This window comes from Coniosporium apollinis (assembly GCF_000281105.1).
Source record: "Coniosporium apollinis CBS 100218 chromosome Unknown supercont1.4, whole genome shotgun sequence".
In the NCBI taxonomy this organism is placed as follows: domain Eukaryota; kingdom Fungi; phylum Ascomycota; class Dothideomycetes; genus Coniosporium; species Coniosporium apollinis.
Window position 1 is genome coordinate 317,389 of NW_006913266.1, and position 27,836 is coordinate 345,224.

At 53.9% G+C, this 27,836-nt stretch overlaps 12 protein-coding genes across 12 annotated transcripts; 6 read left to right on the forward strand and 6 right to left on the reverse strand.

The window, feature by feature from the left end:
- Window positions 1-353: 353 nt before the first annotated feature.
- W97_01166 (uncharacterized protein) lies at window positions 354-1,555 on the reverse strand (the record flags this gene model as incomplete). Its single annotated transcript, XM_007779075.1, has 2 exons — window positions 354-1,357; window positions 1,408-1,555. 2 exons carry the CDS (start codon window positions 1,553-1,555, stop codon window positions 354-356), a joined length of 1,152 nt encoding a protein of 383 aa, XP_007777265.1.
- Window positions 1,556-1,935: 380 nt separating this feature from the next.
- On the forward strand, window positions 1,936-3,018 carry W97_01167 (uncharacterized protein; the record flags this gene model as incomplete). The annotated part of the gene is made up of 4 exons (XM_007779076.1): window positions 1,936-1,961; window positions 2,017-2,055; window positions 2,107-2,326; window positions 2,383-3,018. 4 exons carry the CDS (start codon window positions 1,936-1,938, stop codon window positions 3,016-3,018), a joined length of 921 nt encoding a protein of 306 aa, XP_007777266.1.
- A 1,341-nt stretch (window positions 3,019-4,359) lies between these two features.
- W97_01168 (uncharacterized protein) lies at window positions 4,360-4,914 on the reverse strand (the record flags this gene model as incomplete). The annotated part of the gene is made up of 1 exon (XM_007779077.1): window positions 4,360-4,914. The coding sequence occupies one exon, from the start codon at window positions 4,912-4,914 to the stop codon at window positions 4,360-4,362; it is 555 nt and encodes a 184-aa protein (XP_007777267.1).
- A 534-nt stretch (window positions 4,915-5,448) lies between these two features.
- On the forward strand, window positions 5,449-6,837 carry W97_01169 (uncharacterized protein; the record flags this gene model as incomplete). Its single annotated transcript, XM_007779078.1, has 2 exons — window positions 5,449-5,850; window positions 5,980-6,837. The coding sequence occupies 2 exons, from the start codon at window positions 5,449-5,451 to the stop codon at window positions 6,835-6,837; spliced, it is 1,260 nt and encodes a 419-aa protein (XP_007777268.1).
- A 1,295-nt stretch (window positions 6,838-8,132) lies between these two features.
- Window positions 8,133-9,396, forward strand: W97_01170 (uncharacterized protein; the record flags this gene model as incomplete). Its single annotated transcript, XM_007779079.1, has 2 exons — window positions 8,133-8,609; window positions 8,755-9,396. The coding sequence occupies 2 exons, from the start codon at window positions 8,133-8,135 to the stop codon at window positions 9,394-9,396; spliced, it is 1,119 nt and encodes a 372-aa protein (XP_007777269.1).
- A 347-nt stretch (window positions 9,397-9,743) lies between these two features.
- Window positions 9,744-11,214, forward strand: W97_01171 (uncharacterized protein; the record flags this gene model as incomplete). Its single annotated transcript, XM_007779080.1, has 3 exons — window positions 9,744-10,358; window positions 10,621-10,893; window positions 10,942-11,214. The coding sequence occupies 3 exons, from the start codon at window positions 9,744-9,746 to the stop codon at window positions 11,212-11,214; spliced, it is 1,161 nt and encodes a 386-aa protein (XP_007777270.1).
- An 886-nt stretch (window positions 11,215-12,100) lies between these two features.
- W97_01172 (uncharacterized protein) lies at window positions 12,101-12,940 on the reverse strand (the record flags this gene model as incomplete). The annotated part of the gene is made up of 1 exon (XM_007779081.1): window positions 12,101-12,940. One exon carries the CDS (start codon window positions 12,938-12,940, stop codon window positions 12,101-12,103), a length of 840 nt encoding a protein of 279 aa, XP_007777271.1.
- A 6,358-nt stretch (window positions 12,941-19,298) lies between these two features.
- Window positions 19,299-21,309, reverse strand: W97_01173 (uncharacterized protein; the record flags this gene model as incomplete). Its single annotated transcript, XM_007779082.1, has 2 exons — window positions 19,299-19,479; window positions 19,652-21,309. 2 exons carry the CDS (start codon window positions 21,307-21,309, stop codon window positions 19,299-19,301), a joined length of 1,839 nt encoding a protein of 612 aa, XP_007777272.1.
- A 423-nt stretch (window positions 21,310-21,732) lies between these two features.
- On the forward strand, window positions 21,733-22,072 carry W97_01174 (uncharacterized protein; the record flags this gene model as incomplete). Its single annotated transcript, XM_007779083.1, has 2 exons — window positions 21,733-21,809; window positions 21,871-22,072. The coding sequence occupies 2 exons, from the start codon at window positions 21,733-21,735 to the stop codon at window positions 22,070-22,072; spliced, it is 279 nt and encodes a 92-aa protein (XP_007777273.1).
- Window positions 22,073-22,302: 230 nt separating this feature from the next.
- W97_01175 (uncharacterized protein) lies at window positions 22,303-23,266 on the reverse strand (the record flags this gene model as incomplete). The annotated part of the gene is made up of 5 exons (XM_007779084.1): window positions 22,303-22,395; window positions 22,447-22,630; window positions 22,690-22,753; window positions 22,822-23,104; window positions 23,255-23,266. 5 exons carry the CDS (start codon window positions 23,264-23,266, stop codon window positions 22,303-22,305), a joined length of 636 nt encoding a protein of 211 aa, XP_007777274.1.
- Window positions 23,267-24,196: 930 nt separating this feature from the next.
- W97_01176 (uncharacterized protein) lies at window positions 24,197-25,719 on the forward strand (the record flags this gene model as incomplete). Its single annotated transcript, XM_007779085.1, has 2 exons — window positions 24,197-24,600; window positions 24,654-25,719. 2 exons carry the CDS (start codon window positions 24,197-24,199, stop codon window positions 25,717-25,719), a joined length of 1,470 nt encoding a protein of 489 aa, XP_007777275.1.
- An 895-nt stretch (window positions 25,720-26,614) lies between these two features.
- On the reverse strand, window positions 26,615-27,115 carry W97_01177 (uncharacterized protein; the record flags this gene model as incomplete). The annotated part of the gene is made up of 1 exon (XM_007779086.1): window positions 26,615-27,115. The coding sequence occupies one exon, from the start codon at window positions 27,113-27,115 to the stop codon at window positions 26,615-26,617; it is 501 nt and encodes a 166-aa protein (XP_007777276.1).
- Window positions 27,116-27,836: the final 721 nt, after the last annotated feature.

Consider the following 27,836-nt stretch of genomic DNA (forward strand, 5'->3'; position numbering starts at 1 on the left):
CTATCATCTACTTCTCCGTACTCGAGCAAGGGCAATCTACCCATCTGCTTCGTCGTCGATATAACGTACAGGTCCATTGGCCTTCACGGTTCGCCATCGACTGAAACCATGCTAGCGCTTCACGTTTCCAAAAAGCGCGTCAGTAACAAACACCAGTCCAGAGCTTCAAAGGAGCACAATAGCTTGATTCTACCAGGCGCTGATCATGATATTCAAACGATCTTGGTCCGCATAATGCTGCATACGAACAAACGGACCGCATGGCATGGCATTGCAGCGCCCACTAACAGAATTCCGGGAATGCCATCATCGTGCCTGAAACTCGTTCAAAAGACATCATACGGCGCATGCCATCACTTCCTAGCCCTCAGCACCCTGCCTCCACCCGCAGCTGGTGCCGCGTTCTCTTTCTTGGTCGCCGCTGCCCTTCCTCTCGCCACCGTTCCCGTTCCAACAGCAGCAGCAGTAGCAGCAGTAGATTTGGTGACAGCAGCCTTCCTTCCTGCTGCGGTAGGCGCCTTGTTCTTCGCCACAATAGTCGTGGCAGCACTGTCATCTGATCCAGTGCTTCCATCACTTCCCCTGCCTCTGCCTCCATCAGCGACGGGTTCTGCAGGTCCCCCTACGCGCTTCTTTCCCCGCCCAGCGCCAGTGGCTGTAGGCGCGACAACAGTACCGGCTTGTCGGCTCGTTGCCCGGCTTGTCGCTCGGCTTGGGGCCGCTGGTCTTGCGGCAGCCGTAGATTTCTGATTCACAAAGCTGGCAAGCGATGCAGTAGCCGCGGCCACTACGCCGCCGGGCTTGATAGGAGATATGGGACGAGCGAGGAAGGATTTTGGTGGTGAGGGAGGAGGCTTAAACATTGATTCGGTAACTTTAAACGGCGACTGAGGAAGCGTTCTCGAGTTGTGCGATTTGGGGGAGAGAACCGTGGAGGGCGCGACCGGGCGCGAGGCTGTGCGGGTTGCGCGTGTGTTTGCTGCGGCGGCCGCGGTCTTTGCGCGCTTCTTTGGAAGGTTGAGGTCTTCGTGAATGTGGACGTTCTCCTTGTCTGAGTGGGACATCTCGGTGCTTGGCCGCTTTTTGCCCTGTAGTCTGACCGGGGTTGGCACTATTTGGACTTCCCGCGAGGCTTCGACTTTCACTGGACGCTTCGCTGCTTGACTCGCAGGCTTCGCTACAGGTACTACGGCAGTTGCCGGCGGTGCAGATGGCTCTGAATATTTATCGATCAACTCCATGATATTGGTTGACCGTAAGGATTGCGGGATGCGATTGACGCGCATCTCGAGACGGGAGCGCAAGCTCTGCGCGTGTAAAGCATACTGCGCTCGTAGTTTGCGCGCGCGTTCGGTGACTGACGCGTCTGTTAGCCAGGGCCAAACCGGGAGCTGTGTAAACGCTCACTCTCTAGCTGTAGGTTATCTATGAGCGCCTGCTTCTGCGCCGCGGTAACCATCATTGACCGCTTTGGCGGGCTCCTCTGAGGCGTCCTGGTGGGACCGCCTGTCTTCGTTGGTATAGCCGTTGGCGGTGCGGGCACGTGGGATGCCATATCTGTGGTTGTTGAGCCAGAGGACCGCTGTTTTCGCGTACGTTGTGGAGGCATAGTGAGGTCTTTCGGGTGTTTCCAATACGGGTTTGATCGATTTTCAGTAAAGAGACGCGCTGTACAGAGTGTGTATTACAACGAATGGTGAAGGCGTCAAGCGGGCGTAAACATTGCCAAGACCTAGCTGGAACATTGTTGCGCCGAGTTGAGCTTCGGCGATCCATCATGAAGCAACACTGCATGAACTAGGTAGCTATCTTCAATACAGCACTGACATCTATCGCCCATCCATCCTGCTCTAATTTTCTTGCAACAAAATTCCCGAACTTCTCCGCTTATCAGTTCCTGCACACCTTACTAAACCACACTAATAAACCGCCAAGATGGGGTTGGAGGCGACCATGATAGTGTACGCATAGCTACCGCAGCTTCTCCCAGGCACTCATCACTTACTCGTGTCACAGGGTCGACAACAGCGAGAGCAGTAGAAACGGCGACTATTTGTACGTCCATCTAAGTGCCTCCGGCGAACTGCGTCTGACACTCCATCCCAGACCCTCACGCTTCGAAGCAACATCCGACGCCGTGAACCTTATCTTCTCCGCAAAGACCAACGCGAACCCAGAGTCATCAGTCGGCCTCATGAGCATGGGGGGTTCAGGTCCGGAAGTCCTGACAACACTGACGACGGATATGGGCAAGATACTAGACGGGCTGCATCGGACGAAGATAAGAGGAAGCTCGCACTTCTCCACTGGCATCAACGTCGCTGCGGTAGGCTTCGCCGTCTCCAAGATGAATTCCTCAACTGACTTGACGCCCCACCGTAGCTCGCCCTCAAACACCGCCAAAACAAATCCCAGCGCCAACGCATCATCGTCTTCAGCTGCTCACCCCTCTCAGAGGACGAGAAATCACTCGTCAAGCTCGCCAAGCGCATGAAGAAGAACAACGTTAACATCGACATCATCGCTTTCGGCGACCTCTCCGACGACACGATCAAGAAGCTCGAAGCGTTCAACGAGAACATCAAGGGCAATAACGAGTCGCATCTCGCCGTCATTCCGCCGGGGCCGAACCTCCTCAGTGACTCCATAATCGCGACGCCGATACTAGCGGGCGACGGTGTGGGAGGTGGGGCTGGTGCAAGTGGTGGCGCGGAGGGCGGCGCGGGTGGCACGGAGCAGTTTGAGTTTGGTGTCGATCCAAGCATGGATCCGGAGCTGGCGCTGGCTCTCAGGATGAGTTTTGAGGAGGAGAAGGCGAGACAGGAGCGGGAGCAGAAGGCTAGGGAGGAGGCTGAGGGGAAGACGAATCTGGAGGGCATACCTGAGGCGGATGAGAAGCAACCGCTGCTGGACCGGAACGGCGAGGCGAGCGGGAGCGGAACTGGTAGTGGTAGTGGGAGCAAAGAGGACGGGGACAAGAAGAAGGATGATGATGCGGACAAGATGGATACCGCATGATGCTAGCGCTGGAGGGTAAGGCGCACGGCGTAGGAGCCAGAGCATAGATGCATGACAGGCGTTTGGTTGTCTACCACTTCTTACTCATGATCAAGCTGAGCAAAACTATCGTGGCTAAAACACGTTCACGATGAGGAAAGTGCTGGAAGCTGTGACCGTACCTCTTGCTGGGAAACTCGTGTGGAGGCGTTGGTTCAGCTCACCTCCGCTGCGACGATGGGAACTCAAGAGTATGCCAAGGTTGTGTATCGTGCAAGTTCAGCGCATTCTCTCTCTCTTTTAGATCATCGAGTCCTTCATGTCAGATACCTTGAAGACACATCGCTTTCCAAGTCAGCAACACGTGTCCAAGCATCCACAAGAGCAGAAGAGCAGGTGAAGCCATAAACAAAAACCACGTGCCCTCAGCTCTCCAAGCACCCTCAATATCTCCCTTCACCGCCAAGCCCAATTTCCCTCCCTATATAACATCCAAACTTCACTCTCTTCCCCGCCCAACGGACCCGGATCGATGCTCTAGTGGAAATTTCCGTCAAATTCTAACTCGGGCGGGCATTAACGTTGTGGCATGGTCTTCAGTTCGAATCGCGTTTGTACTTCGCTCTAATACTAATAATTTCAATCTCCAGCGAAATTTAGAAGCCGCTTAATAAACCTGATGTTCTTTCAGCTGCTTCGGCAGGAGGGGGGTTTCCTCGCGGACGTTCCTCGCCTTCGGGTGGGGGATTATGAGTTTTGCTGTTTTGATAGGAGAAATAAGACCTTTCTTTTGTTCGCTTTTGTTGTGAGTCACGGCAGCCACGCGCTGGACCGCTCCGAACCAGCTACGCTTCAAGACGTGATAAGCGGAAGAGATTTATTCTTCGGTTCTCCTAATAATGGACTCTCAGGGGCCTTGCACTAAATTATCACTCATCGCGTGCAGATGCTCCATCATGATAGACAAATTCTCTCTGGTTAGATGTCTTAGCATAATTCTCTGTTGTCTGTGTCTGCCTGCGTACATCACGTCCACAATTGCGGATCGGTAAACCCGCTTAGCTGTCGTCGCCTCCTGTCAATCTCCTTCACCCCTTGCTGCCATACACTCGAGGCACATCATTCGGTCCATCATCCCTTCAATCCTATAAGCCTCGTGATTCACGTCACTACACTCATTGAATACCTTCGACCCATTCCCTCAAGCCGCGCCGTCCGCCGTGAACCCGGCGATTGTCGCATCCAGACTCCACAAACGGCTAGTCCAGCTTCCGTCCTGGCAACTTCATGCAAGCGTGTTAAGCAATCACACGACCTTTCCCCCATCCTACTCCTGACTAGCACCTAGTACAGCCAATCCCCTCACCCCCTCACCCTCACAAACCCATCCACCGCGCGATCAAACTTCTCACACCTAATCGGCATCTCCAGCGTCTGAAACGGATTTTTCATCACAAAGTCCGCATACAGCTCGTGTATCCTCCTCAGAATAACCTCCACATTCGGCTGCTGCGGTTCCGTGAGCAGCAGGAACTTCGTCCGCGTCAGCGTCTGGAAGCACTGCAGGCGGAAGGTTGCGGACTCGAAGACTTCGATGCCGCTAGCGCGGAGGGTGGTTGGGTTTTGCTGGATCGTGGTGCCTGCGGTGGCGGTGGAGGAGGAGGATGTGGAGAGGGGGATGTGGGACGGTTGGGAGGGAGCCGGCGCGATGGAGCGCGAGATCTCGTGCACGCCGTGGAAGGTGCCGGCCATGATTAGCAGGTCGTTGCTGCTGAGGTCGTTGAGGCCGGCGGTGAATTTGCGGTTGTAGACTAGGCCGCCGGCTTTGTTGATTATGAGGAGGGAGAAGACGGCCCTGAGCGTGGTTAGTTTTGGCCTTTGCATGTGCGAGGTGGAGGACCGGGCTGGTGCATACATGGCTGCTTGTCACTCAGCTCTAACGCTGAGCTTGTTCCGTCAGTTCGATGATGGGGCTGCTGAGCTGTCATGGACGGTGGAAGCAAGCTTTGGAGGCTCTCGGGACGTTGGATGATCCCTGGAACGTTCCCCGCGCTTGCGGCCAGACCCTGGATCTGCATAGGTTCACATGGGCTTTCCTCCCACTTCAGCCTCAGCCTTGCGAGCTTTGAAGGCAACCTGAACAGTTACTCGGCTCACCGACGCTGCCTAGCAGAGCCTCTGGCTTCACAACGCTCGTTGGTTCCTATCCCCGCTGCCAGCCCGCTTCTTTTAAAAGTTCTCTTTTGCAAGCACCTCCGTCGCTTTCTCCAGACCCCGCTGCACAATGTCTAATCAGTCAATCCTTCGCATCACGCGAGTAAGTTTGCTGAAGCTGCGATTGTGTTCTCCGTGCTGACTCGAATCAGGAGCTCAGTGACATTCAGAAGGGTTCAGATCTGTGTATGTAGTGCTTGGCCGCTTGGGCTTTTCGGAAGCACCTTAGCTAACAGAATGACAGCCATCGCAGTTGCTTGTCGCGACATCGACGTGCGCCACGTCCGAGCCCTGATCGTGGGGCCGCCAGACACGCCATACGAGTTCGGTTTCTTCGAGTTCTCGGTCAAGTTTCCAAGAGACTATCCCACCAAGCCACCAACCGTACAAGCGATCACGACGAATGGCGGCCGGACACGCTTCAACCCGAACATCTATGCTGGAGGGAAGGTATGCCTGTCCATACTAGGGACGTGGCGGGGAGAGCGCAACGAGGAGTGGTCATCCGCTCAGGGACTCGAGTCCATTCTTTTGTCCATACAGAGTCTCATGTCGTCGAATCCATACGAGAATGAGCCCGGTTACGAGACCTTGAACGGCGACTCTGACAAGAAACATCAAAAGGCCTATGTGCAGAAGGTAAGCCATGACAAGTGACAATATGGCTGGACCAGGCGGACAGCACTGATGGAGGAAGGCCTGAGGGTCGCGACGCCTTGTCCCTGGCATGTCAGTCAGTAGAGGATGTTCAAGCTGACTTCAACTCAGATACGACACGAGACGATTCGCATCTCGGTCGTCGAGCGGCTCGAAGAGTACCTGCGCATCAACCGCTTCGAAGCGGCCGGCGTGGAAGTCTACACCGCCCAAGAAGCGTCTGACTCAGGTTCCTACGACATGCCATTCGAGCCTTTCAGAGACCTGTGCAAGCGCCGCTTCCTCTGGTACTACCACTCCTACCTTCACGCCATAGAAGAGGAGTCCAAAGACATAAAAGATGGTTCAGAGTTCCAAAGGATGCCTTTTGAAGGCGCTGGCAACATCATGGAAGGCAATTTCAGATATGGCGAGCTCAGGAAGAGACTAGAAGTCATACGTAAGAGGCTGGACATGGAGACCGACCAGTGGGCAAAAGACGGCCTGATGGCGGTGCAGAAGGAGCTCTCGATCGCGAACACTCTAGAGCGGCAGTTCGAGCAGACAGTCGAGTGGTTCAAGAACAACGACAGCGTAGCACTGGACCTCGAGCTGGTTGACAAGAGCCCTTTCGTTTGGCAGCTCGTGCTGTTTGGTCGGCCGATGACCAATCTGGATGGAGGCATGTTCCGCATGAAGCTTCACATGAGCACCAGGTTCCCGGAGGAGCAGCCGCGCATCAGGTTCGAGACGCCGATCTTCCATCAGCGCGTCTCGAAGGATGGCGTACTCTGCTACTTCCCACCAAAGCCGGACGACTTGAAATCGCACATCCAAGCGATTGTAGAGGCGATCGTGGAAGAGGAGCCGGCATACGATCCGAGGACCATCGTTAACTCAGAGGCGGCGACGCTATTCTGGGGCTCGAAGGATGACAAGAAGTTGTATAACCGGCGGTTGCGGCGGTCGGTGCAAGAAAGCACAGAGTAGGTCTACGCTAGGTGTTGGTTCGAACTTATGCTGATGTTGCGCAAGATTCTGAGACACTAACCCTCATACGATGCCCTTTTCCACTGCGCACTTTCGAGAGGTGCACATTATTCGTCTAACGATACCCAACTGCTTTTTTTTCTCGTTGCGCGGGGGTGCTCTTGCACGTGCTTAGAGGAATGATCTCTCAGGATTCACGAAAATAATCATGAATATTTCCCACTCAGTCACGGCAGTGGCATAAGCATTAGGCATGGCGTTGGTTGCATCTTGAGGGGCTAGGCGTTAGGAGCTGCATTGCAGTCGGACAAAATGCAATTCTGTGGGCGACACGCGATAAATAAGTACTCGCAGTCAATATAGATGTAGCTGGCAAATTCAAATTGCTGTTTTTGAAACACAAACAATTGCATAATATTCTGCTTCTCTAACATGACGACCTAGGATTCAGCCCACTCTGCCGATATTTCCATAAAGGACGCAGTTCACCTGGACCAAGCTAAAAGCTCGGCCGACCAAGGCGCTAATGCAAGAATCCTGGTGGTTGGTCATCTTGGCACGGGGTTGATCGGCCGAGCTTAGCGCACGGTTGCTATCTCTATACAAGTATATAGAAACAAGCTTAAGATATATTTAAAGCAGCTTAGATATATCTTATTCTAAATATATTCAAAGCTTGTTTTATAGAAAAAGATAGAAAAATCTTATAAATAAGCTCTAAATATATTTTTAGCTAGTTAGAGTTAGTGGTTAGTAGTTAGCGGTTAGCGGTTAGCGGTTAGCGGTTAGCGGTTAGCGGTTATAATTAGTATTAAAAAGAGAGAATCAAGTAGGTTAAGAATACTAGCAAGTATAACTTTATATTTTGAAATAGCATAAACCGCTACTCTCTAAGATAAGCTAGAGCAAGGTGCTTTATTCTACACTCGCCAAGCTCTTTCTGAGCTATTCCGATGTAACCGACCGCGAGCTGCCTCGCACGGCTTACCGAATATATCTATCTGCCGCTTCTAGTCATGCTATATTACAACTGTATTATCTACAAGCTAATTCGGAAGGATTCGTAACAGTTGGTGCTTAGTAGTTAGTGGTTGGTGATTAGTGGTAAGTGATTAGGATAATTAGAATTAGTTATTTAGAAAGATGGTATTATGAGGTATGTGGGGTTGGTTGGATGACTTATTGGTTGGTCAGGTGAGCTTTTAGCTTGGTCCAGGTGAACTGTACGCGCTATTTCCATATGCGCCAGGGTCCACAACGGTTGAACCATCTCCAATTCTTCCCCACACCCCACAATGTCAGATCTCACGTTCAGCAAGGAGTCGCTCGGCCACGCACTGATAACAGGCGGCTGCGGCTTCCTCGGCCACCACATCGTGAATCTCCTCCTCGAGCGCCATCCTTCTACACGCATTACGGTCCTCGACCTGCGGACCAACCTCAACCGCAACCCCTCCCCTCAAGTAACCTACTATGATGGCGACATCACCGACGCAGAGTTCATCAACGAATTGCTCGAGAGGCTGAGGCCTGATGTGGTAATACATACTGCGTCTCCACACGCGTTTGCGGCAAAAGAGGTGCTGTGGAAGGTCAATGTCGAGGGGACGAAGGTGCTGCTGGAGGCGGCGCAGAAGAGCGGGGTCAAGGCTTTTGTGCATACGAGCAGTGCGAGCTTGATTATGGATCGGAGCATGACGATCATCAACGCGGATGAGCGGTGGCCTGTTGTCATGGGGAAGGAGCAGCCGGAGTATTATACCACTACGAAGGTACGAACTCCCAATGTGACCGACTGTTTCGTCGCTTCTTCACATCCCGGAGCCCTACATTCGAGAAAATGTGGCTTGATGGGACGCATCACAAGAGCCACAATCAATCCCAGTCTCAAACACGCTGACATTAACCCCATTGCAGGCACACGCCGAACTCACCGTCCTCTCCGCCAACCGCACCCCGCCAACCTTCCTGACAACCGCCCTCCGCCCTGCCGGCATCTTCGGCGAAGGCGACGGCCAGACCCTGCCGGGGATGCTCAACGTGCTGGCACAAGGCAAGCACACCTTCCAGATCGGCGACAACGACAACCTCTTCGAATTCACCTACGTGCGCAACGTCGCGCACGCCCACATCCTGGCCGCCAACGCTTTGCTCGCCACCGCCTCCATGGCTCCCACCGCCCCCCTCGACAACGAGCGTGTGGACGGCGAAGCCTTCTTCATCACCAACGACGCGCCCATCTACTTCTGGGATTTCGCGCGCATGGTGTGGTTCTATGCGGGGGATCGCACACCGTTGAGTAAGGTGTGGGTGCTGCCGGAGGGCGTGATGACTACGCTGGGGGGAGTGATGGAGTGGGTTTATGGGGTTATGGGGAAGAAGCCGGCTATGACGAGGGCGCAGGCGAGGTATGCGTGCATGACGAGGTATTTTGACATTAGTAAGGCGAAGACGAGGCTCGGGTATAGGCCGATTGTGGGGCTGGAGGAGGGGATCAAGAAGGGAGTGGCGGCGGCGATGGAGGAGAAGAGGAAGGAGGAAGAGAAGAAGGGGCAGTAGGTTATAAATGGGGTTGGGACCACTACGGTTCTCAGATAGCCAGAAGTCGTGGATATAGGCTATCTACAACGGTTCAAAGGCTGTTCTTGGGCATCAGGAGCGGCCAACCCCTTCTGCCTGCATGATTGTGGATAGATGGAACGCGCGAAATATAGGAGGTAGAAGCAAGTCATTGCTAAAGCAACTAGTGCAATGTATACACTCACAGACAAGATCAACATATTCGCGAACTGAAATGGCCAATTCAAAATCACGTGACACCGCGACACTCACAACTAGCGTGCCTCGCCGTCATTGGGCAACATTTCTCTTCCCACCAACACAGATATTCCAATATGTGATCGACCATGACCCAAATCTCCCTCTACGCCGAGCACCTCCTCAACATCCACACCGTCAGCCTAACCGCAACGCTCCAAACACTCTCCAACAAGGAGACCAAAGCCTCGCTCTCCGCAGACGGCGAGACCATCTCGCTGACTCACGCGGGAGAAACAACCACCATCCGCCTGCCCACCAAGCTATCAGGCGGCAGCGACGCAGCGCTTACACTGCCTGCAGCGCCCGCGAAGGAACTTACACTCCGGCTGCAGCTTAAGGACACCAGCCCCGGACGCCTGAGGTCAGGCAGCTTCCAGGGAAGCGAGAACCACGTGCCATGGTCCGCAGGCGCATTAAACGGGCGGCATGTCCGTGTTTACTGTGCGAGCAAGGGCTGTGGGCAGGAGCTGGTGAAGAGGGGCACGGTCGGGGATGGTGGCTGGAAGGATCTGCCGAATGAGAATTGGGCGGAGATGATGGATTTCTGGCATTGTCATAAGCCGGATCATCGGCATGGGCATGGGGCTAGGGATGGGGAGGGAAAGGGGTATGCGGCGGCGAATCGGCTGGTTGCGAGACGGGGGACGGGGTTTGTGGATTTAGGGGGGTTATTGCTGAAGGAGGAGGATTGCTGCGTGAAGGTATGGGGTACTACCCTCAAACATCCAACCCATGTCGTGGTAGAGAATGGGCGAAAAGAAGGAGACCACAGCACTTCAATGGCCTGGCCTCCGATACAATCGCCCAAGAGAAAACACTTGCTAGTTAGCTACCCGAGCCTACCCTCTTCGGACGGGTTGCTTGGGTTAGCTGCTGCCTCTCATCTTCGAGTTTCACCGCCTCTCTTAAAGTCATTTGCTTGGCGAGATTAGGAAAGATACAAATCGCTGACTTTATCATCAGAGAAATACTTCAGATCATGAAAGAAGTAAGCTGCAACAGTTGCTATGCTTAGGGTGTGGCGGCCTTGTTGGCACTATCGACGACCGAGTCGAGGGCTTTAAGCTCTGGAAATGGGCTGTCGCTCTAAGCTTTGGGGATGAGCCGCCGAAGCAATATAGTATCCAGAAGTGGGTATCTGCGCAGCTTCTTGCACTCGTTGAAAATGAAGGCGTGAGAAAATTTGTCGTCGGTGACGCAAGCGCGGAGGCCGATGGCTCCAAAGAACGTTTGATGGTCCGTCCCCAGTGCCACGATGTTGAAAGCTCTGCTTACAGTCTACAGCTATGGGTCTTTACGCCCGACCTCAGTTTCTCGAGCTCTAAGGAACAGGAGACGCGGAATGACCCGACCCGCGCGATGAAGATCCTCTGGAAAGAGGCCGTTGAGAAGGCGGAGAGCTCCTTCTCAAGCGAAGAGCTCGCCCTCCCTTCCCCAATTTTTGGTGCTTTGCGAGCGGCGTTGGGGGGCAGCGCGGAGCTCCTTCCCGCATCTGCAAGGAAGTTCCAGAACTGGCAAGTTGGCCTCCTAGAACGATTTGGGGATGATGAGAGATGAGTTTCGCTCTCATGTTGGTGCAGTACTCCAGATCCGGCCTATTCAGATATTGCTCACCGATCTGCGCCTGGTCGATGCTGCGGTACGGCCTCAGGCGCAATTTGCAGAGGCGGCAGCGCCACAAGTCTTGCGCCTGCTCGGAGCACTCAGGGCCTCCTTTGGTCGCTTAACGGATCAGATCGAAGCCATCTCTCGACCGGATGAGGTGCTCCAAACCGGAAAGCCCTCCGGCTTCAAGCCTTGATAGGGGCTCCCAAACAGCTCTCATGAGTTAACTCCGCTGCCATATCAACATTATGATAAGTAGATGACAACAAAGGGGCTTCAATGTGTAGTGAATCTCTGCGGAAGGCTTTACCAGCAAACTTTGTAATGGGTTGGACCTTCTTTTCTTTCCCAATTTCCATCTTGCGGTCCCGTTTTGATGCATCCTCTTAGGCCGCTCGGTAGCTGGTCTAGGGATGTGGGAACCAGACTTTGAAGTGGAAAAAACATTGTTAAGAAGAATGGTCAGAGTTTGAGCGCAATATAGTACAGAATCGTTGCTCAGAAGGATAGCTTGTAGCTCGGTTGTCCTACGAATATTCGTAAAAGTCCTGGACGCGAGACTTTGTCATTTTCTATAACCACAAGCCCAACTCCCATAGTGATTCACAGCGACCAGCCTTCGCGAAGCGGTCTGCGTACGCTATATATAGTCTTATGCACAGCTCTCTGTTCGGTTCCTGCTGACATCCAAAGCCGCGATACCTACACAACAGTACGGTGCGTACAGCCCAAGTGCGCCGAACTCCAAACCCGCTTTCAAACCCCACTCTGTGGAGTCCCAGATCAGATTCGCCGTCATATCCCATCATTAAATCGTGATTGTCATCGGAGGGGGGTGTCAGGACCTTTTCGCCTTCTCAAGGCCTATCGCCCAGCGGAGTTGACCCAGCGTCTCCTTCATTTCGCCGCGGAGGATATCTGCATCCGCCTCACTGGCATCAATCTTGTTTCGCAGAGCGGCGGCGCCTGCCCGTAGCTCTCCAACCTCCTTCTCACGAGCGTCCTCCAGTCGGCGCATCTCGAGCACCACGGATTCCCTTCGACTCGACTCTTGCCGCTGCTGGTCGAGCAGCACGAGCAACGACTGCATTTTCGACTGTTCTTCCGTCTCGCGCCTCCGGAGCTCGTCGATGTCTGACTGCATGCTAGCGACAGTGCGCTCCACATGCCCACGGAAGCTTTCCAACCCTCCTTCTAAACTTTTAGCGTGCGCTTCTGCCCGTCGCTGGAGCTCTTTCGCCTCAGCCAGCTGCCTGCTCATCAGCGCCATGCCATCCGTGAGTTGCTGAGACATAAGCGCCTCCTTCTGTTCCGCGCCTTTCCTCAATTCCACCTCAATGTCCAACTTCGCCTGCAGCTCGTAGATTTTCCGGTCTCGCCGCCGCAGGGCCCGCTCATCGACATCGTGCACGTTCCGCAGCGTGCTGTTTTCTGCTTCGAGACGGCTGGTGACGATTTTGTCCGCTTCTCGCAGCCGCTGGAGCTCTTCTCGTGATCGTATCTCGAAGGTGAGTTCGCGCTTGCGGGCTTCATTCTCCAAGATCAGGCGCTTGATGACGGCGCCGGAGCGCTCGCCGGGTGAGATTTCTGGAGCGGGAGCGAAGGTCGAGAGGAGGTCTGAGGAGGAGGATGGGGAGGGTGTTGGTCGGGGTTGTGGTGGGGGGCGTACTGCTGCCATTGGTGGTCCGGATGAGTTGTTGTTGTTGACCAGTCGGGCAGCTCAGTTGGCGGTGGTAATTCGCACTCTTCTGACGCAATTTGCAAGACCGGTTTTAACTGACAAGCATGTGATGATGGCGTTTGATATCAACAAGAAAGCAATACGTTATTTTAGGAGTTGAGCGTGAAGTGAAACAGTGTATCAAAGACGACGGTAATGTAAACACACGTGTTTCAGGGACCCCCATAAGGCGGCGCGATCTGCGCGTTAGCGCTAAGCTAACTCAGGTACAGGGAGGTAGCGCCCAATAAGAACGCGACGGAGTTACTCGCCTTTCCTGCCTATCAACGCGCTGCGTTGTTCACCCCAAGGCGCTTTGCCAGCTCCCCTCCAGGTTCAAGGCTGGGCTGAATTAATCGCGGCCGCATCCCTTCCGCAGAAATCCGTGCATACTTCCGGCCGCGATTAATTCAGCCCAGCCTTGGTCCCATCCCTCGGCCACTTCCGAGACGTACATATGAGAGTGAGCTGACAGGTCTCCAGGCATGGCAAGAAGCCCTGCGCATGCCGTTCCCCGACATCTCTGACCGAGCGGCACGCCTCTTGGACGCGTACAGCTTCTTCGAGATTGATGTTGCGACGTGTCGCTTTTAGTAAAGTCGCATGCGTCTAGGCCTCAATCCAATTCTTCTCAGTCCACTGAAGGTGTAAAATGGCGGTCTTCAGCGGAGGCAGCTCCGGCCAGGGCAGGCTGGTCTGGCCAGCGCGCCGACAGCCACAGACGCCCAGGGCGGATGCAACGCATTCTACCCCCATGGGCGGCAGAATCCAAGGGAGCATGAGGAGGCAGTCCTGCGATGACCTCAATGGACATTGCTTCAGCAAGAGGACTTTGCACGCACCGTTTCCGATCATGCTGAGAGGGTTTAGACGTCGGAACATCTGCGCTCTGCATAGCCTCCAAGGTGTGAAGTACAAACCCCGCCGATACCGTTGGTGGAAATTGTCTCGCGGAAAACCCGTACTCAGTTCGCAATATCACCTGCATCGACAACGTCGACCTACCTAGGTAGGTACCAGACTCATACAAAGCCCGAACATCACGCCACTGGCGTTGGAATCCAGGTTGCCATGCTTCGGAGAGGTCGGCTGCGTGAACCCTGCAGGCCTTGATGTCTTGCGCCGGCAGAGCCGGAGTAGTCACAGTTGGGCAGGCATGTGTTACTGCGGCCACCATATTGGAGCAAGCCATCGGCACCGAAACCATCGCGTCGGGTGCCACTACTTCAGGCAATACCGTTAGCTGACCTTCAGTTCAGAAGTGGCGTCACTGATCTGGAGTACAGGATATCTTATTTCATCCATTAAAGCCCGGCATTGTACGGCAGCCCACATGGGAGAGCGAGGAACTTTCCGGTTGAGATTGATGTCTACGGCTAGAGCGATATTAAGATAAAAAGCAAATACAGTACAGTCTTCGAGACATTGTTAACGAAAGGATTAGTCTGATGCAATGCGCCATACGACCGGTAAATGCCGCACATGCTGAACGAACGCCGAGATCCAAGCATTTCATTCCAACTCAACGGCAGCTGCGAGCAAGCTTCGTCCGAACGAGATTCAGTGAACTCTGCCCAAGCGGGATGACTTCTGAGGGAGCGGCAGGCGTGGCGTGCATGTACTGCTTGACTGATGAGTGACTTGGAATATGATAAAGGATAGAGAGAGCTTACTTTTGCGGTCAGTTGACCGGAGTTCCACACTGGGGGCAGCACTTGCCGGGGATGACCCAGACGGTGTCGCCTCTGGCAAGGCAAGCAGGGCACTTTCGACCTGGAACCTGAACAACCTGTCAGCGTCCATCTCCACCTGGAAGGAGCCATTGTTCCCTCAATGAGGACATGGGATCACACTCACAGTCATTACAGTCCTGATAGCACATTCCATCTCAAATCCACCCGGAAAATGATCCAGATGATCACCAACTGGCTCGAGCATGGGCAACTGCTCAATGCCGAACTTCTCCAGAATTTCGCAGCGGCGCATATGCGAAGGCATTGTAGTAGTTTAGGAGAGGTAGGTTGGGAGAGTGTGATGGAGTCGAAGAGACTAAACGTTGCGAAGTAGCGATGGATAAATTGGCGGAGGAGAAAGAGCGAAGTCAGACGATGCCTGGAATTCGATGAGAACCAAGGACGAGTCCATACTTATATCATCCGCAGAGTAGCTGTCGTATCAAGGATCGGTCACAATCAAATTTCTCACACCTGCAAGCTGCCATCACCACGGATACCCGACTGAGTGCTACCGCTAGTCTGAGTCTCGAGATTCCGATTCATAAGATTACTTCGAAATCCTAACAAAAGCGGGATACTGTCCTGCTACCGCGTGGCTGGCAGACGTCACATGGAGGGCTGTGTAAGGTATGGTATAGAGCATCTGTCAACATGGCTGCTGGCCGCTAGTACACACGTGAGGTATCTCAGCAAAGATCAAATGTCGGCGCCATGCACTCATGCGGATCAGACTCGTGTTGGACTGTACTGCATCTTTGGCTACAATGACGAGGTTGCTCAAGGGGAATCAGCGGGCATCGAGCATCCAGCCGAAACGGCCGCCCTTAGCGCTGCGAGGTATCCTGGTCCCTGGGCACAACGCAAGAAATTCGGAGAGACGTTCTTGCGATATTATTGATGCTGAGCCATAACTATGCAACTATTGGGTTTCCTCACGCCTGCAACCCTGAAGCCTCGACCTCAAGCATCGGTGATGGAGGGCCTTCCGCCTATCGTTTCTCAACTCACAAAAATCAAAGCGAACTGAAGTATCGTACTGCGAGGACCCGCCTGCAGGAGGTCACTAGTGTTGTCTGGACATGGATGGTTGAGACCGCGCAAGAGCGATCGCACAGCGTGCGTCGACTCACAATTGCAAGGTTCCATCTCGAGTCTGCGGTGAAGACCCTGCAATTGGACTAATGGCTACCGCTTTCGTTGAGCCATGTCGCGAGCTGTGAAGCTATGCCACGATCAGTTTTAGCCTCTTGTGACATACAGACGGCGGCTCAGAAATCCGATCAGTCACTTTTCTGAGTTTGCAGATGCGTTCCATCCTGCCCGCCCCGCAATACGTTACGCAACATGAGCTCTGTCCCTGGCCGGAGGACCGAACTCGTCATCCGTGATCAGCGCAGATTGAAGAGCCTCTATTGAAGGAATCGCTAGAAAAGAGGGTTGTGCTGCTCGCGCACCTCAGCCCTACGACTTCACTTCATCGTACCAGGGCCCGCTGTACGTAGCGATGTCCTCCACCAACAACCTGTCTACAACAACACAAGCTTTGCTCATTCCAGTCTCTACCCGGGAACAGCGCTGCGGTGGCACATTACCGTCCGCATTGTAGGGCTGCAACTAGCGAGATCCGTTGATTTTGGCGCAGACCAAGCTCACAGGTGGACGGCATCTGCCGCTTGCGACCCGCTCCTGTTGAAAAACTGCAGAACGGCTATCAAGGAGGCCGAGACCCATCCGGAGCCCTTCCAAGCCAGGATCTAGGAGCAGCCGTTTGCGGTGGTCATACCAGATTGCCGTTAGTGCGGGACATGCCGCATGGCGTATGAGGCATGCTGAAGCACGAACGCCCAGATCTCCAGGAATACGAAGAGACCAGGAGTGCTGGTATTGATAGCTGCTTCAGAGTTCGACGCTACCTCATAGTTGAGTATCAGCAGACGCTCCACAGCGTTGCGAAGCAGCCGCGGAGAGCGGCTACAGGGATCTTGAGGATCCATTATCAGCAACAAATGCGCAGCTCAATCCAATGCAAGTCCATCTCAACAACTGCGGGTGAACAAAAGGACTGAAAGCTCACTAGTACTCCAAGAGCGCCATCGGCCAAGCCTGGAATCCCACACAGCGTTCATTTTGAGGTTCAATATCAAGTGCTTGGCACTACCATGCAAGCCAGCTGATCTCACCGCTACTTCTGGCCGCGCTCAGAATGTTCAGGCCGATGCCGTGTGCTTGGCAGCATCGGCATGGACACTGACCGTGGGACTGTCGGGCTTCAGCAGCCTGGCATGATCATCGGGACTCGACTTGACGCATCGAACCTCACTGGCAAGCACAGCCCCACGAACTATGGTTCTTCGCACCAGCAGCGGAAATAAACAGCTTCAAACACACAAGTTCCGTCTATGTTGAGGCAAAGCTTGACATCGCGATTCGGGGCCTTCCATGTTGAGCCAGAAACGAGCAAGAACGTCCACCACAGTTCTCTGGAGGGGACCTTGAGCCTCCTTCTGAAATTGGCACGAAGTGCAGCACAGATGCACCCAGCCGATGAACTACTATACCACGCGTCGGCAAGCTTGCTCCTTGCATTAAGGAATCAATGGCAGGTACCCACCTACTGCACGTCGTCGTTGGGAGGATCACAAAATCTTCTGGGAAAAGCCAAGCATGTTGGGCTGTCAAAGCACTCAATCCATTCTTCGCGAAACTACTATAATCTTTTAATAGTTGCGCCATGGTGCGATTCCTTTGCCAGACTAGACTTACCTTAACCAACTCGAGCACTCATCCCCTTTCTGGGTGTCCACGTCTTCTCGAGACAAGATCGAAAGACCTCCATCACAATCTCGGATTGTGACTTCCGTATCACATCTGCGTCCTTCCATGTCTATATTCTAATCATCTGCTTCCAATGTGCATGTATCCGATAGCCTGTCATTCTATCAGTCTTGTTGTAGAGCCGGTCTGTACCACTCTGTGCGCGCTGCACCCCGATTCTCAGGACAGCCAGGTCACGAGGTACGCATCTCGGGCCCATAACAGTGGCATTAACATTGGAAGACACGTCCAAATTGTTACCTGTTCCGACTTTCACTCACGCGAGTTACATTCATGGATGTCCTCCAGAACTGCTGTCGCTGCACTCCTCGGGATCAAAACTTAAATATTGATCGGATGCCTACACTAGATCGAGCGAGAAGGGATGCATCACATATATGTCAATGGATTGATTAAAGAGCCTTTGGTACTAACTCTCTCCACGAAGTCCTCATCGCTCCACCTCGGTTCGCAAGGCGATCGGCTTGGAGGAGGCAAGCACGTCTGCATCGGATGGCTAACATGATTGCTCCTTCGGTAACTTGCGGCAAGTGCGGCGGTCTAGCATACAATACCTGGGGGCATGTCAACGCGACTTAGGCGAGGCCCTTGCACGTTCTGAACATCCTGTCCTAGCTGTTATGCCCACGAGGTTGCTCTACATCAAATGTCTTGTATCTTCCTCTAGTCTCATGTCCCTGGCAAAAGCGCGCGGCGCCCCGAGAATCGCAGGGTGACGGCCGTCAACCCAGTACACTGGATCAGCGACCACATGGTATGTGACGTTAGGGAGAGCGTACGATCAATGCGGAACTAGCTCCGCGCAGTTTCCATGCGTGTTGGAGTGAGTCTTAGCCACAACACTTGCACAATTCGTCAGGCTGAATGCTCGTCATCTATGAGATTTGTTCTCAAGCTTGGACACGCGCCAATTCTGAGAATGACCAGCTTCTCACGGCTGCTACCTCACGACTGCTACTAGGCACGCCTGCTCAAGCTGTTAGATACTTTGTTAACCTGAGGATTCTACATTACACTCTCCATGTGGCGCCGCATGGGTTTCCTGCTCGTGGGCTGAGTTGTTCTGCGCTTGGCCAGAACTCCACCAACCGACGCTGACTCGCACGCTGTTGGCGCTTTCATCCTGAACACGGCGTTCATGGCTTCGTGTACATCTTGTCGGTTGTTAAGGGCATGGGGTTTACAACTTCTGCCCATGCTCCCCTGGCCTTGAGACCGGTCCAGACTCAAAATGGACCTGCATATTTCAACCCAACGTGGTTACAGGGACCTACCCAGCAAAGGATCGTCGCGCGACAGCTGTCACTTTCGACCGGGTTACGAAACTTCGACCGGGTCACAGAACTATTCCTGCTGCAAGACATTGGAAATCGGCTTTAGATGCCGGTCTACCTACTTGTAGCATCTTGTTGCGTATAAAACCCCTGGTCGGAATGGAACGGCTTACCGCATTTCTCTGGTGGCAGAATCATGCCGAGTCGAACATGGAGAGCAACAGCCAGAGGAGTGTTTCTCCGGGTTTCTGAGCGCTTCTGCAGAGGAGCCTGACGTGACTTTTACACTTTCGGTAACCGCGCCCGTAAACCAATACAGGAGGGATACTCGGATGCTCATACGAAGGCTGTCGTGCGGTTACTCGCACCGTCTCATTGCTAACCTACGCGTCTCGACAGGAATATGAACATGGGTAAGGTATATGATGGAGAAGGATATTGCTCAGCTGCGCTCGGTCCACCACATCGTGATTAGGTCCCAGCGCTAACGGACAGTTGCTTGCGAATGCGAACAAAGAGGACGCCCTTGGTCTGCACGCCGGCGCAGTCGAAAAGATGGATCATACGATACCCACTCGAGAGGCGGTCAAGACGGAAACACGCCCAAGCGGCTAGATCATCCTTCATCCTGTCGTCGTCCATGACCTTGAATCTATTTGCAAACGTCAGTTTCCGAATCAACCGAACCCCCTCACACCGCTCATGTGATTTCAATCCCGTGCTCGATCCACGGCACTGGACGCGACGTCTGTGCAACGGTCCGCGCCGACCCATGCGGGGAAGTACAGGTCTCGACACCCGCAAAGAAGAAAAATATGACTGACCTGACGAAGCTGAGTTCCGGCACCACCCCCGTCACGCCGTCGAACCTCAGGACCTCGCGCCTGAAGTCAGGACTGCAGCCCCTCGTTGTCGCCGTATGCCGCTTGTACTCTCCCTCGCGTGCCTCGCCGCCGCCAGGTATTCGCTCGCCGAGCCGCTCTTCGGGCTTCTCAACGTGTAGTTCGACCTTGACGTACGGCTTGAAGCTCCTCTCCTTCTCATCTGGCGGCAGAGGAAGATCTTGCCCAGCGAAAAATTCGATATACATGTCGAGATTCGCGTACGAAGCAGCATGCTGCTGCTGCGTGGCATCCGAGACGCCGCGGTAGCCTTCCGGCTTCAGAATCCAACCGCCCGTGCCGGCGAACATGGCTTCGTTGAGCATGGTGCCAGCGTCCCACTTCTGCCAGTTCAAGGCAACGATCTGGACGCCTTTGCGCCAGAAGACTGCCGGGTCGAGATTCGAGGAAGAGAAGCGGACGCCTTTGGGATAGGCGCGCATCAGGAAGTTCTTGTTGTGCGAGAATAACCCTCGAGGGTCGCTTTCGTGAACCTCCATCAGAACGCCTTCTGATAAGGAGAAGATGTGGGTAGGTATTCTGGCCTCAGGCTGGCTGAAGCTCTTGAAGTGGTAGCTCCGCGTGTACACTCCTAGCCGGCTTAGCTCTTCGAGCATCTTGCTCTTCGGTTTCTTCACTTTCGCCGGCATGTCTTCATCCGAGCCTGAGGATGTATCTTCAGGCTCTTGGACAGGCGCTTGATTGGCTTCCGCAGGCGGCGTCGGAGGAGAGTACTTAACCTTCACTAGGATCTTCCTTTTCAGATCCGCGAGCTGTGGGAGAGGCAGGTCGGCGCAATCGTCAGGGTTGGCAGGCGGCTTCATGAGCATGTCTTTCCAACACTGTTCCATGATCTCCACCATGATCGCTTGCTGCTCTAGACTGGTATGGACCTCGAGACTGATGATAACAGGCAGCTCGCTTGTAACAAATGCATAGTCTCGGATCGCAGAGCACACGTCCCGGAAGGGGACCTCCTTCGTCGCGGTATACCCATGGAGGACCCTCGGCTCAACACGGTTTGTGTCCACTCGCCACGGCTCGATCCTTTCCGAAGCTGCGCTGTTAGGCGGAGCTGCTGGAGGAGCAGACCTCAGCTTGTCCCTGGCCGACGACTTCCCCTTCAGCAGTCCTTTCAGGCGCTTGCGGAGACTTCGCTCTTCCCCCTCCTCGGCTTCGTTCTCAGAGGACGAGGGTGAATCATCCTCGCCGTCCCAGACGTCGATCTCGACGCACCGGCACCCTCTCAACAGCACGTTTTTGTAGCCCTCGGTGCTCGAGTCGCTCGTGAGTTGATTGCCGGTCAAATAGGTGTTGTGACTCGAGGAAATGTAGTAGTTCGAGATGGGGTAGGATAGATCTGTCGGTGGGGGTGGTGCGAGAGCGCTGCCAGAGTTGCTCTGCAGGTAGTGTAGGAATGATTCGAAGCTTTCCTGCCCTTGGCTTGCTTCCCATGCTCTTCTGGCGTAGTTTGTGATTGTCTCGTGTAAGCTGTGGAGTAGCTGGGATCGTTGGGACTCTTCGGGCACGCCGCCTCCGGCTTGCATTGTTGCAGGCACGGCTTGCCCGTGGGGCAGGGCGACTTCGCCGTGGTGATCCATGCTGGAAGGAGTCCGATGGGTATTAACGGGGTTGTCGAAGAGTGGTGGTTCCTTTAGAGGTGGGAGAAGGGGTGTGGGTCCTTCATGAAACAGCAAAGCATGGTTGTTGTCGTGGATCTTGGCGGGCAGCTTTCAGGCTGGGCCCACATGATGCGTTGGCTGGGCAGGACAGGCCAATTGGCTGTTCTTGGTGAAGTACTGCTACGCGGTTCAGAGCTGCTCACTGCCACATAGCTTGTACCGCAGGTACTGAGAGAGTTCTTCGACTAGCAGGTACGCGACCGTCAACACAGCTCTGGCAGCTAGGATGCATCTCCACGCCAAGCCATGAACGTCACCAGGGTCTCTCGCCATTGACAGTCGTGACAGAAACCGTGCCGCTTTTGTCCAGGAGCGTTGACAGGTTGAGCACAGCAAACCACTATGAAGTCACAGCGAGAGGCGGAGCAAGAGGTCAGATCTTGGGGGTTCAATACTGTTTTTACGTGGACGGACGGGCCGTAAGCCAAATTCCTTTTCGTCCATCTTACTATTGCAGTGAAAGCTAACGGATGTTGCCAGTAACGCGCATTATCCTCCACACAAGCACAGCGGCCTAACGACACACCTAATCCTCCGCGGCGAGCTCACGATCACCTATCCACAGGATCCATCGCCTACAAAGGAGACGTTCGGACCGGGCGCGCGAGTTGATGTGGACTCTCACAGGTTGCACGAGGTGTGGATGGGTAAGGAGGGGTGTAAATACGTCATAGGGGAGTAGCGTATCAAGATGATATGGAAGCGAAGTGCAGTGGTATGGTAGCGCTGTCTTTCTTGAGGGAAGAAGCGAGATAAGGGAAACGAACCCATACGCCTGAGGCCCACGACTACCTTAAGATGTAGTGCGAACTCCGAAACCAACGCCTTGACATGCACAGCAAAGGTATCGTCAGCCGAGACGCAACGCCATGGTATGGCCAAAACACCTGTCAAGGTACAACTACTCCTCCTCTACCGCCCCCCATCCGCCCCGTCTTCCGCGGCCGGCTCCTCGTTACCAGCCCACCACAGCAACGGTCCTAGGCCGCCCTGCTGCATGGAACCCTAGTTTAATCAACACAGGCCCGGATCTCCGGCGCGTAGAGAGAAACATACCACAAGACAGTACAGTGGCTCGCGTTTCTCACCTTCCACGTCCTGGTCCCGACGCGTAGGCCCCTGCGGCAGTGCATCGTGCCAGGTCTCAGCTTCGACGCGGAACCGGACGGTTTCGTTGTTGTCGAAGAAGTACTCCGTACCTTCCTCAGTCGTCCAGACGAAGCAACCTTCGTTGTGTCGACTGCTGCGTGTCAAAACGCTTTGATGCACTACGTCAAGGGTGGAGATGGGGGCACGCACTACTCGGAGCCCTCGAACAGGCCGACGAAGGGGACTTTTATGTCGCTGAAGAAGTCCATCGTGACTGCACGCGCCGCGTCAGACTCTAACCTACAGACCGGATATGCATTCCGACAAGGATGTTCGTCTTACGGTTAATGCCAGCCTCGCTAGAGCTCTCGATCCTGCCCTGGAGAATCTCGCCTTTGAAGGGCCGGAAGACGACGATGCGGAATTCGACGTTCACATTGACGATGCCGGTGCCGTGGCCGATGAGACCCTCGGAGGAGGAGAGGATGTCGTACAGGCAGATGCAGAGACCGATCTTTTGAATGATCTTGTTGGCATATTTGGCATTGATGTTGTCGGTCAGCGCGTGGATGCTCGGCTTCTCGAAGTCTTCTGGGGTGATCTGGATCAGGTCGGAGATTGTGGTCTTGCGAGAGTGTTAGTGAAGCTGTTGACGATTGGGTCTTTGGCATCCTTTCGCGCTGCTATCTCGATACGTGCATCTCTATTAAGAACTTGAAGGATGGAGTATCGTCATGTGATTTCTGATTGCTACGACGTAGAAGCTCTTACTCACAAGGATGTACATGGTCGCTCAAAGAAGTTTCATATCCTGAGCCAGCCGAAAGGGTGATGAGTTTTAAAGAAGAAGGCAGAGCAGTGAAATCGCATTCGTAGGAGTATCATTCAGAATGACAATAGCAGAGCGATCAATAGCCCGGCTCGCACTCAGAAAGTTCACTCTGGTAGAGCTACTTTTCTGCCAGTCAACCACTCACCGCCCCGCACACGGAACGAGCTCCGCAACGCGTCTACCCACACCACCTCACTCTTACAACACATCACTGGTAACACCCTACAATATTCGAGCCACCCTATCTGCCATAGATCTGGTTTGGGAGACTGGCTATTCCATACGGTACGCGAGCGTTTCATTCTCTTTCCAGATTAAAGAGTAGCAATGAGTTCGGGTTTCTCATTCCCTCCACCGCCTCCGCCGCCTCCCCGGGCAGCCTCTCCGCAATATGGCACAGGTCCCCCAGCGTATGGCCAGAGTAACGACCGAAGCTTTCGCGGGGGTCGAGGCGGCAGAGGCGGAGGTGGTAGAGGCAGAGGGCGAGGCGACAACCACCGAGGCCGGGGATTCAGTCAACCTGGTTCTGGCTCCTCAGGCCGAGGCGGCAGTGGGTATTCTGATGGAGGTGCACGCTTGAATGCGCAGACGCCAATGACAGGAATCCCACAAAACCAGCAGTATCCACGCGGATACCCTCTCCCACAATACCCTCAAATGCAGCAACAGCAAGCATACACCCAGGCTCAGTACAACATGCCTGCAGCTACCGCCGCTCAATACCAGGCTTCATGGTACTCGGCCTCCAATACAGCCTCTCAGGCTCAGTACGGCGCATCACCGCACTCTCAGTCATACCATTCATATTCCACTACAGCCCAAAGCTGGCCGTCTGTAGGGTCGCAGCCACAGAGCACACCTCTAGTCATGGGTCCTCCCATCAGAATGGGGTTTGACAACAGTCACCCTCCGGACCCTCCACGTCCGTATTCAACGAAACATGATTCTCCCAACCCCTTCCCTGGCAACAACAAGCGGAAGCGCGAGCCTCCAACGAGAGGCACGCACAGTACGCATCAGAGCCACAATTCCTCTTTTCACAATCAGCGTCATCATCACAATGGCAAGCCAGACAAGGCGAAAGCCAAAGTCGCGCCCCAAGTTCCCAATTTCGGCTTCGCGCTTTCTACCCCGCAAGCAGCGCAACCTTCTGCCGACTCAACTGACAAACCCAAGAAGAAGAAGCGAAGAAAGCACAACCAACTCGGCCTCACCCCAAAGGGCGAAGAGCACGAAGACAGCGAGGATGAGATAGACGAGGAGGCTGCCTTCGCCAGTGCTGGCGGAGCGTGAGTGGCTTGCCCTGGTTTCGGTCAATGGATGCTGACATGTTTGACATCAGGCTTCAATTCACCCACAATGGACTGACCTCCACCCTCAACACACCCACCGATCTTGCGGCATGGATCCAAGAGCGCAAGAACCGCTTCCCAACGAAAGCTCGCATCGAAGAGAAGGAGAAAGAGAAAGAGCGCCGACTTGCTGAGGCACGCGCGGCGCGGCAGGAAGAGGCCGAGCGTCGAAAGAAGAGACACGATGAAGAGATTGAATCTCAGAAGAAGGTTAAGAAGGAGAAAGATGGTGGAGGTCAAGACGATGAGCAAGAACGGAAACGAGAGAAGTATCTTGCTAAGGCCGAAAAGCTGCGACGGAAGCTCGAGAAGAGCGAGAGGAAGGCGGCAGCATTGGCGGCAGGATCATCGACCGCTAAGCCAGACTCTCCAGCACGTGATCCGATGCAAGCTATTACGGCAGCTGAGCCCCCCGTTGTAAACGACAAAACAGCGGTCAAACTCGAACCTCAACCAGATATCGTTCTCGAGCCTGTATCGGCTGATCCCGCGACAATTGTTCCCAACCCAGAGACCGACAGCGTTATCACAGACGTCCAGCTTCCAAACGAGAACCCGATGCTGAATGCCCTTCCCACCACGGTCCTAGCAACTCTGGAAGACACGTTAACTCTCAAGTACGACATCGAACAACCGAAACCCGACCTCGGTCTCTCCTACGCCGCTTCCACGAGCTCCGACAATGATTCCGAAGACTCCATGTCCATCTCGAGCTCGTCCTCCGACGCCTCCTCCGACGCCTCCGACAGCGATGCTCCGCCTACTGAGACATCCTCGCGGCGCACAGGCCCAACCAAAGTCCCGCCACCCCCGCGCGATGGCACCCGCAAACCGCAGCAGGGTACGAAGGTGTGCAGGTACTTTGCGAAGCACGGCCGCTGCAATCTGGGCGCGAGATGCGGGTTCAGGCATGATCAAGGAGACGAGAAGAGCGGAAAAAAGGAGAGAGGCGGCATGAAGCTCTTTGACAGGTTGGTGGAGCAGGAGCGGAAGGAGGAGGCGGAGCTGGCACTTAGTGCTATCAAGTATCTTGGCAGTAACGGCTTTCTGGGATGAGGTGGGCGGAGACTTGCGCTGGTCTGGCTGAAGTGATCCAAGAGCTACCTCTACGGAACGATGAAGGGGGGTGTTATAGCTGCAGTGTAGCTAGGTAACCTGAGCAAGATTAACTCTCGCTGGCTCGTCATCTGTCCTACACCTTTTAAGGCTCTTTCTTCCATCTCTTTAGTCGCCCTTTGCCGGTCCACCACACCAGCCACTCTCGTAAACTCTGTTCGTGCATGCCGTTCACTGTAGATCGTAGCGACGAGGACGACAACTGACAGATCGCACGTGCCTTCGTGTCTCTCAGCCCTCTCATTCCAAGTGAATCCCACATGACCTTTAGACCATCAGTGCAGAAAGCGTCTTCAAGCCCTTCATCAAAGTGGCCTACCGGACTGTGAACGGCGCAGTCCTTCGACATACCCAATCTCCAATTTTTCAAATATCAATGCTACATAAGTCATTTAGCCCAGTGGTTATATCAATTCTCACTTGTGGAACTAACTTATGGGCCAGCAAAGTCAACATCTAGGCCTGGAAAAAAAATTCCCCAGCATGATGGGGATTTTCTCAGAAATGAGTTTTTGCTGTTTTTGCCGCTTTGGCGAGTTTCCTTGGGACTAGCCTTCGGGCTGTGAGTTTTTGATGCTTTTATTATTTAAGGGTACTTCGCGGAACTGGATGGGGAGTTTGGAGGACAGTTAAGGGCAAGTTAACCGTGTAAATACAAAGATTAACGTAGTGATGGTTGAAGAGCTTCGAAAATCAATGCGGGAGACGAGCAATACGTTGGAGCTTCGAGGTACATTCCGTGTTGCTCCCTCTAGAGCAGTCTTGGATGCGACTACTATCCAGCAATTCCCTTAATATTCCGAGCATGTCAAGGACCACATAAGAGACACAATCCTCACAGCTGCTGCCATATCACAGTAACAACAGCAAGCAGCGCCGCCGCCACTATGGCCAGATCCTCCATTTGCTCTGCAGCAAGACTGACATCAGGCTTCGTAGGCGGGACATAGCCAAACCCAAGCGGCTCGCCCTGTGTCGCTGCAAGCCAGGCAACGTCGTATCCACTCCGATACCCGTCGTTGTATGCATCGCGCTGGTCGTTCCGGCAGCTTCCACGACAATACGGCATAGCGTCGGTTTCGTTGGTCTTGTAGGCTCCGCCTTGCTTGCCGGTCCACCAGCCAGCTACGTAGCCCTCATGGTATCCGAGGCGGCCGAAGCTCATTTCTGGAAGGAGACTTGGGACAGCCGGGAAGGTTTGGGCGGCGAGAATGATTGTGCGATTGAGCTTCTTGTCGAGGGGATTCCGTGAAATCGTTGGTCTTGATGGAGCGGCGTTTGTGGTTGTAGGCGGCGGCAAGGTGCTCGGCGGCGAAGATAATGAGATTTGAGTCATTGTGTTTCGATTTTGTGAGGCCACAGTCTGAGCTCTGACTTGTGCGAGCACGGCGGTAAAGATCGAACATAGGAGGAGATTGGATGACTTCATTGTTGAGATTGAGGCCTCGAGAGTTGTTCCTGATGAAGTAGCGACGAGTTATGAGTTGGAAATATCGGTGGTGATGGGCAAGCAAAGGTTTTACAGAAAAGATATAATTAAGGTCGGAAGTGCCATCGTTCGACCACATTCAGAGCCAAGGATTTGTCCAAGAGAACCTGGGAATCGCGGACTCTCTCAATCACGGTAACATTGACAAAGTGAGAATGGACCAGCAAATTCTTGAGGTGGCAAATTGCTCAGCCCGCTATGAGATGGTTGTCGCCATTTCACTGGAAAAGCGTTGGGAAGTTGGTGCTGACAGTGTGCTGCAAACAATGGACAAAAAGAACACAGGTCTTCGAAGAGGATTCCCAAAACAGCACATCCACCATCTGTACACTTGTTTATTAAAATGCGACATCGAAAGTTGTATGTCGGCAGGCCGTGTAGAGAAGCCGAACTCTACCCGGAATTTTGTATGCCCACGATTTCTCATGGCTGTAGTGTTGTGCTACGAGTCCAAAGTGAATCGCGCGGTTCTCTTATACCATCATTCTTCGAGTCGAGGATACAAATCGTGGAACCCCGACGTCCCACGCAAAGCAAGCAAAAATGCTACCGTATTCGGGGAATGGAA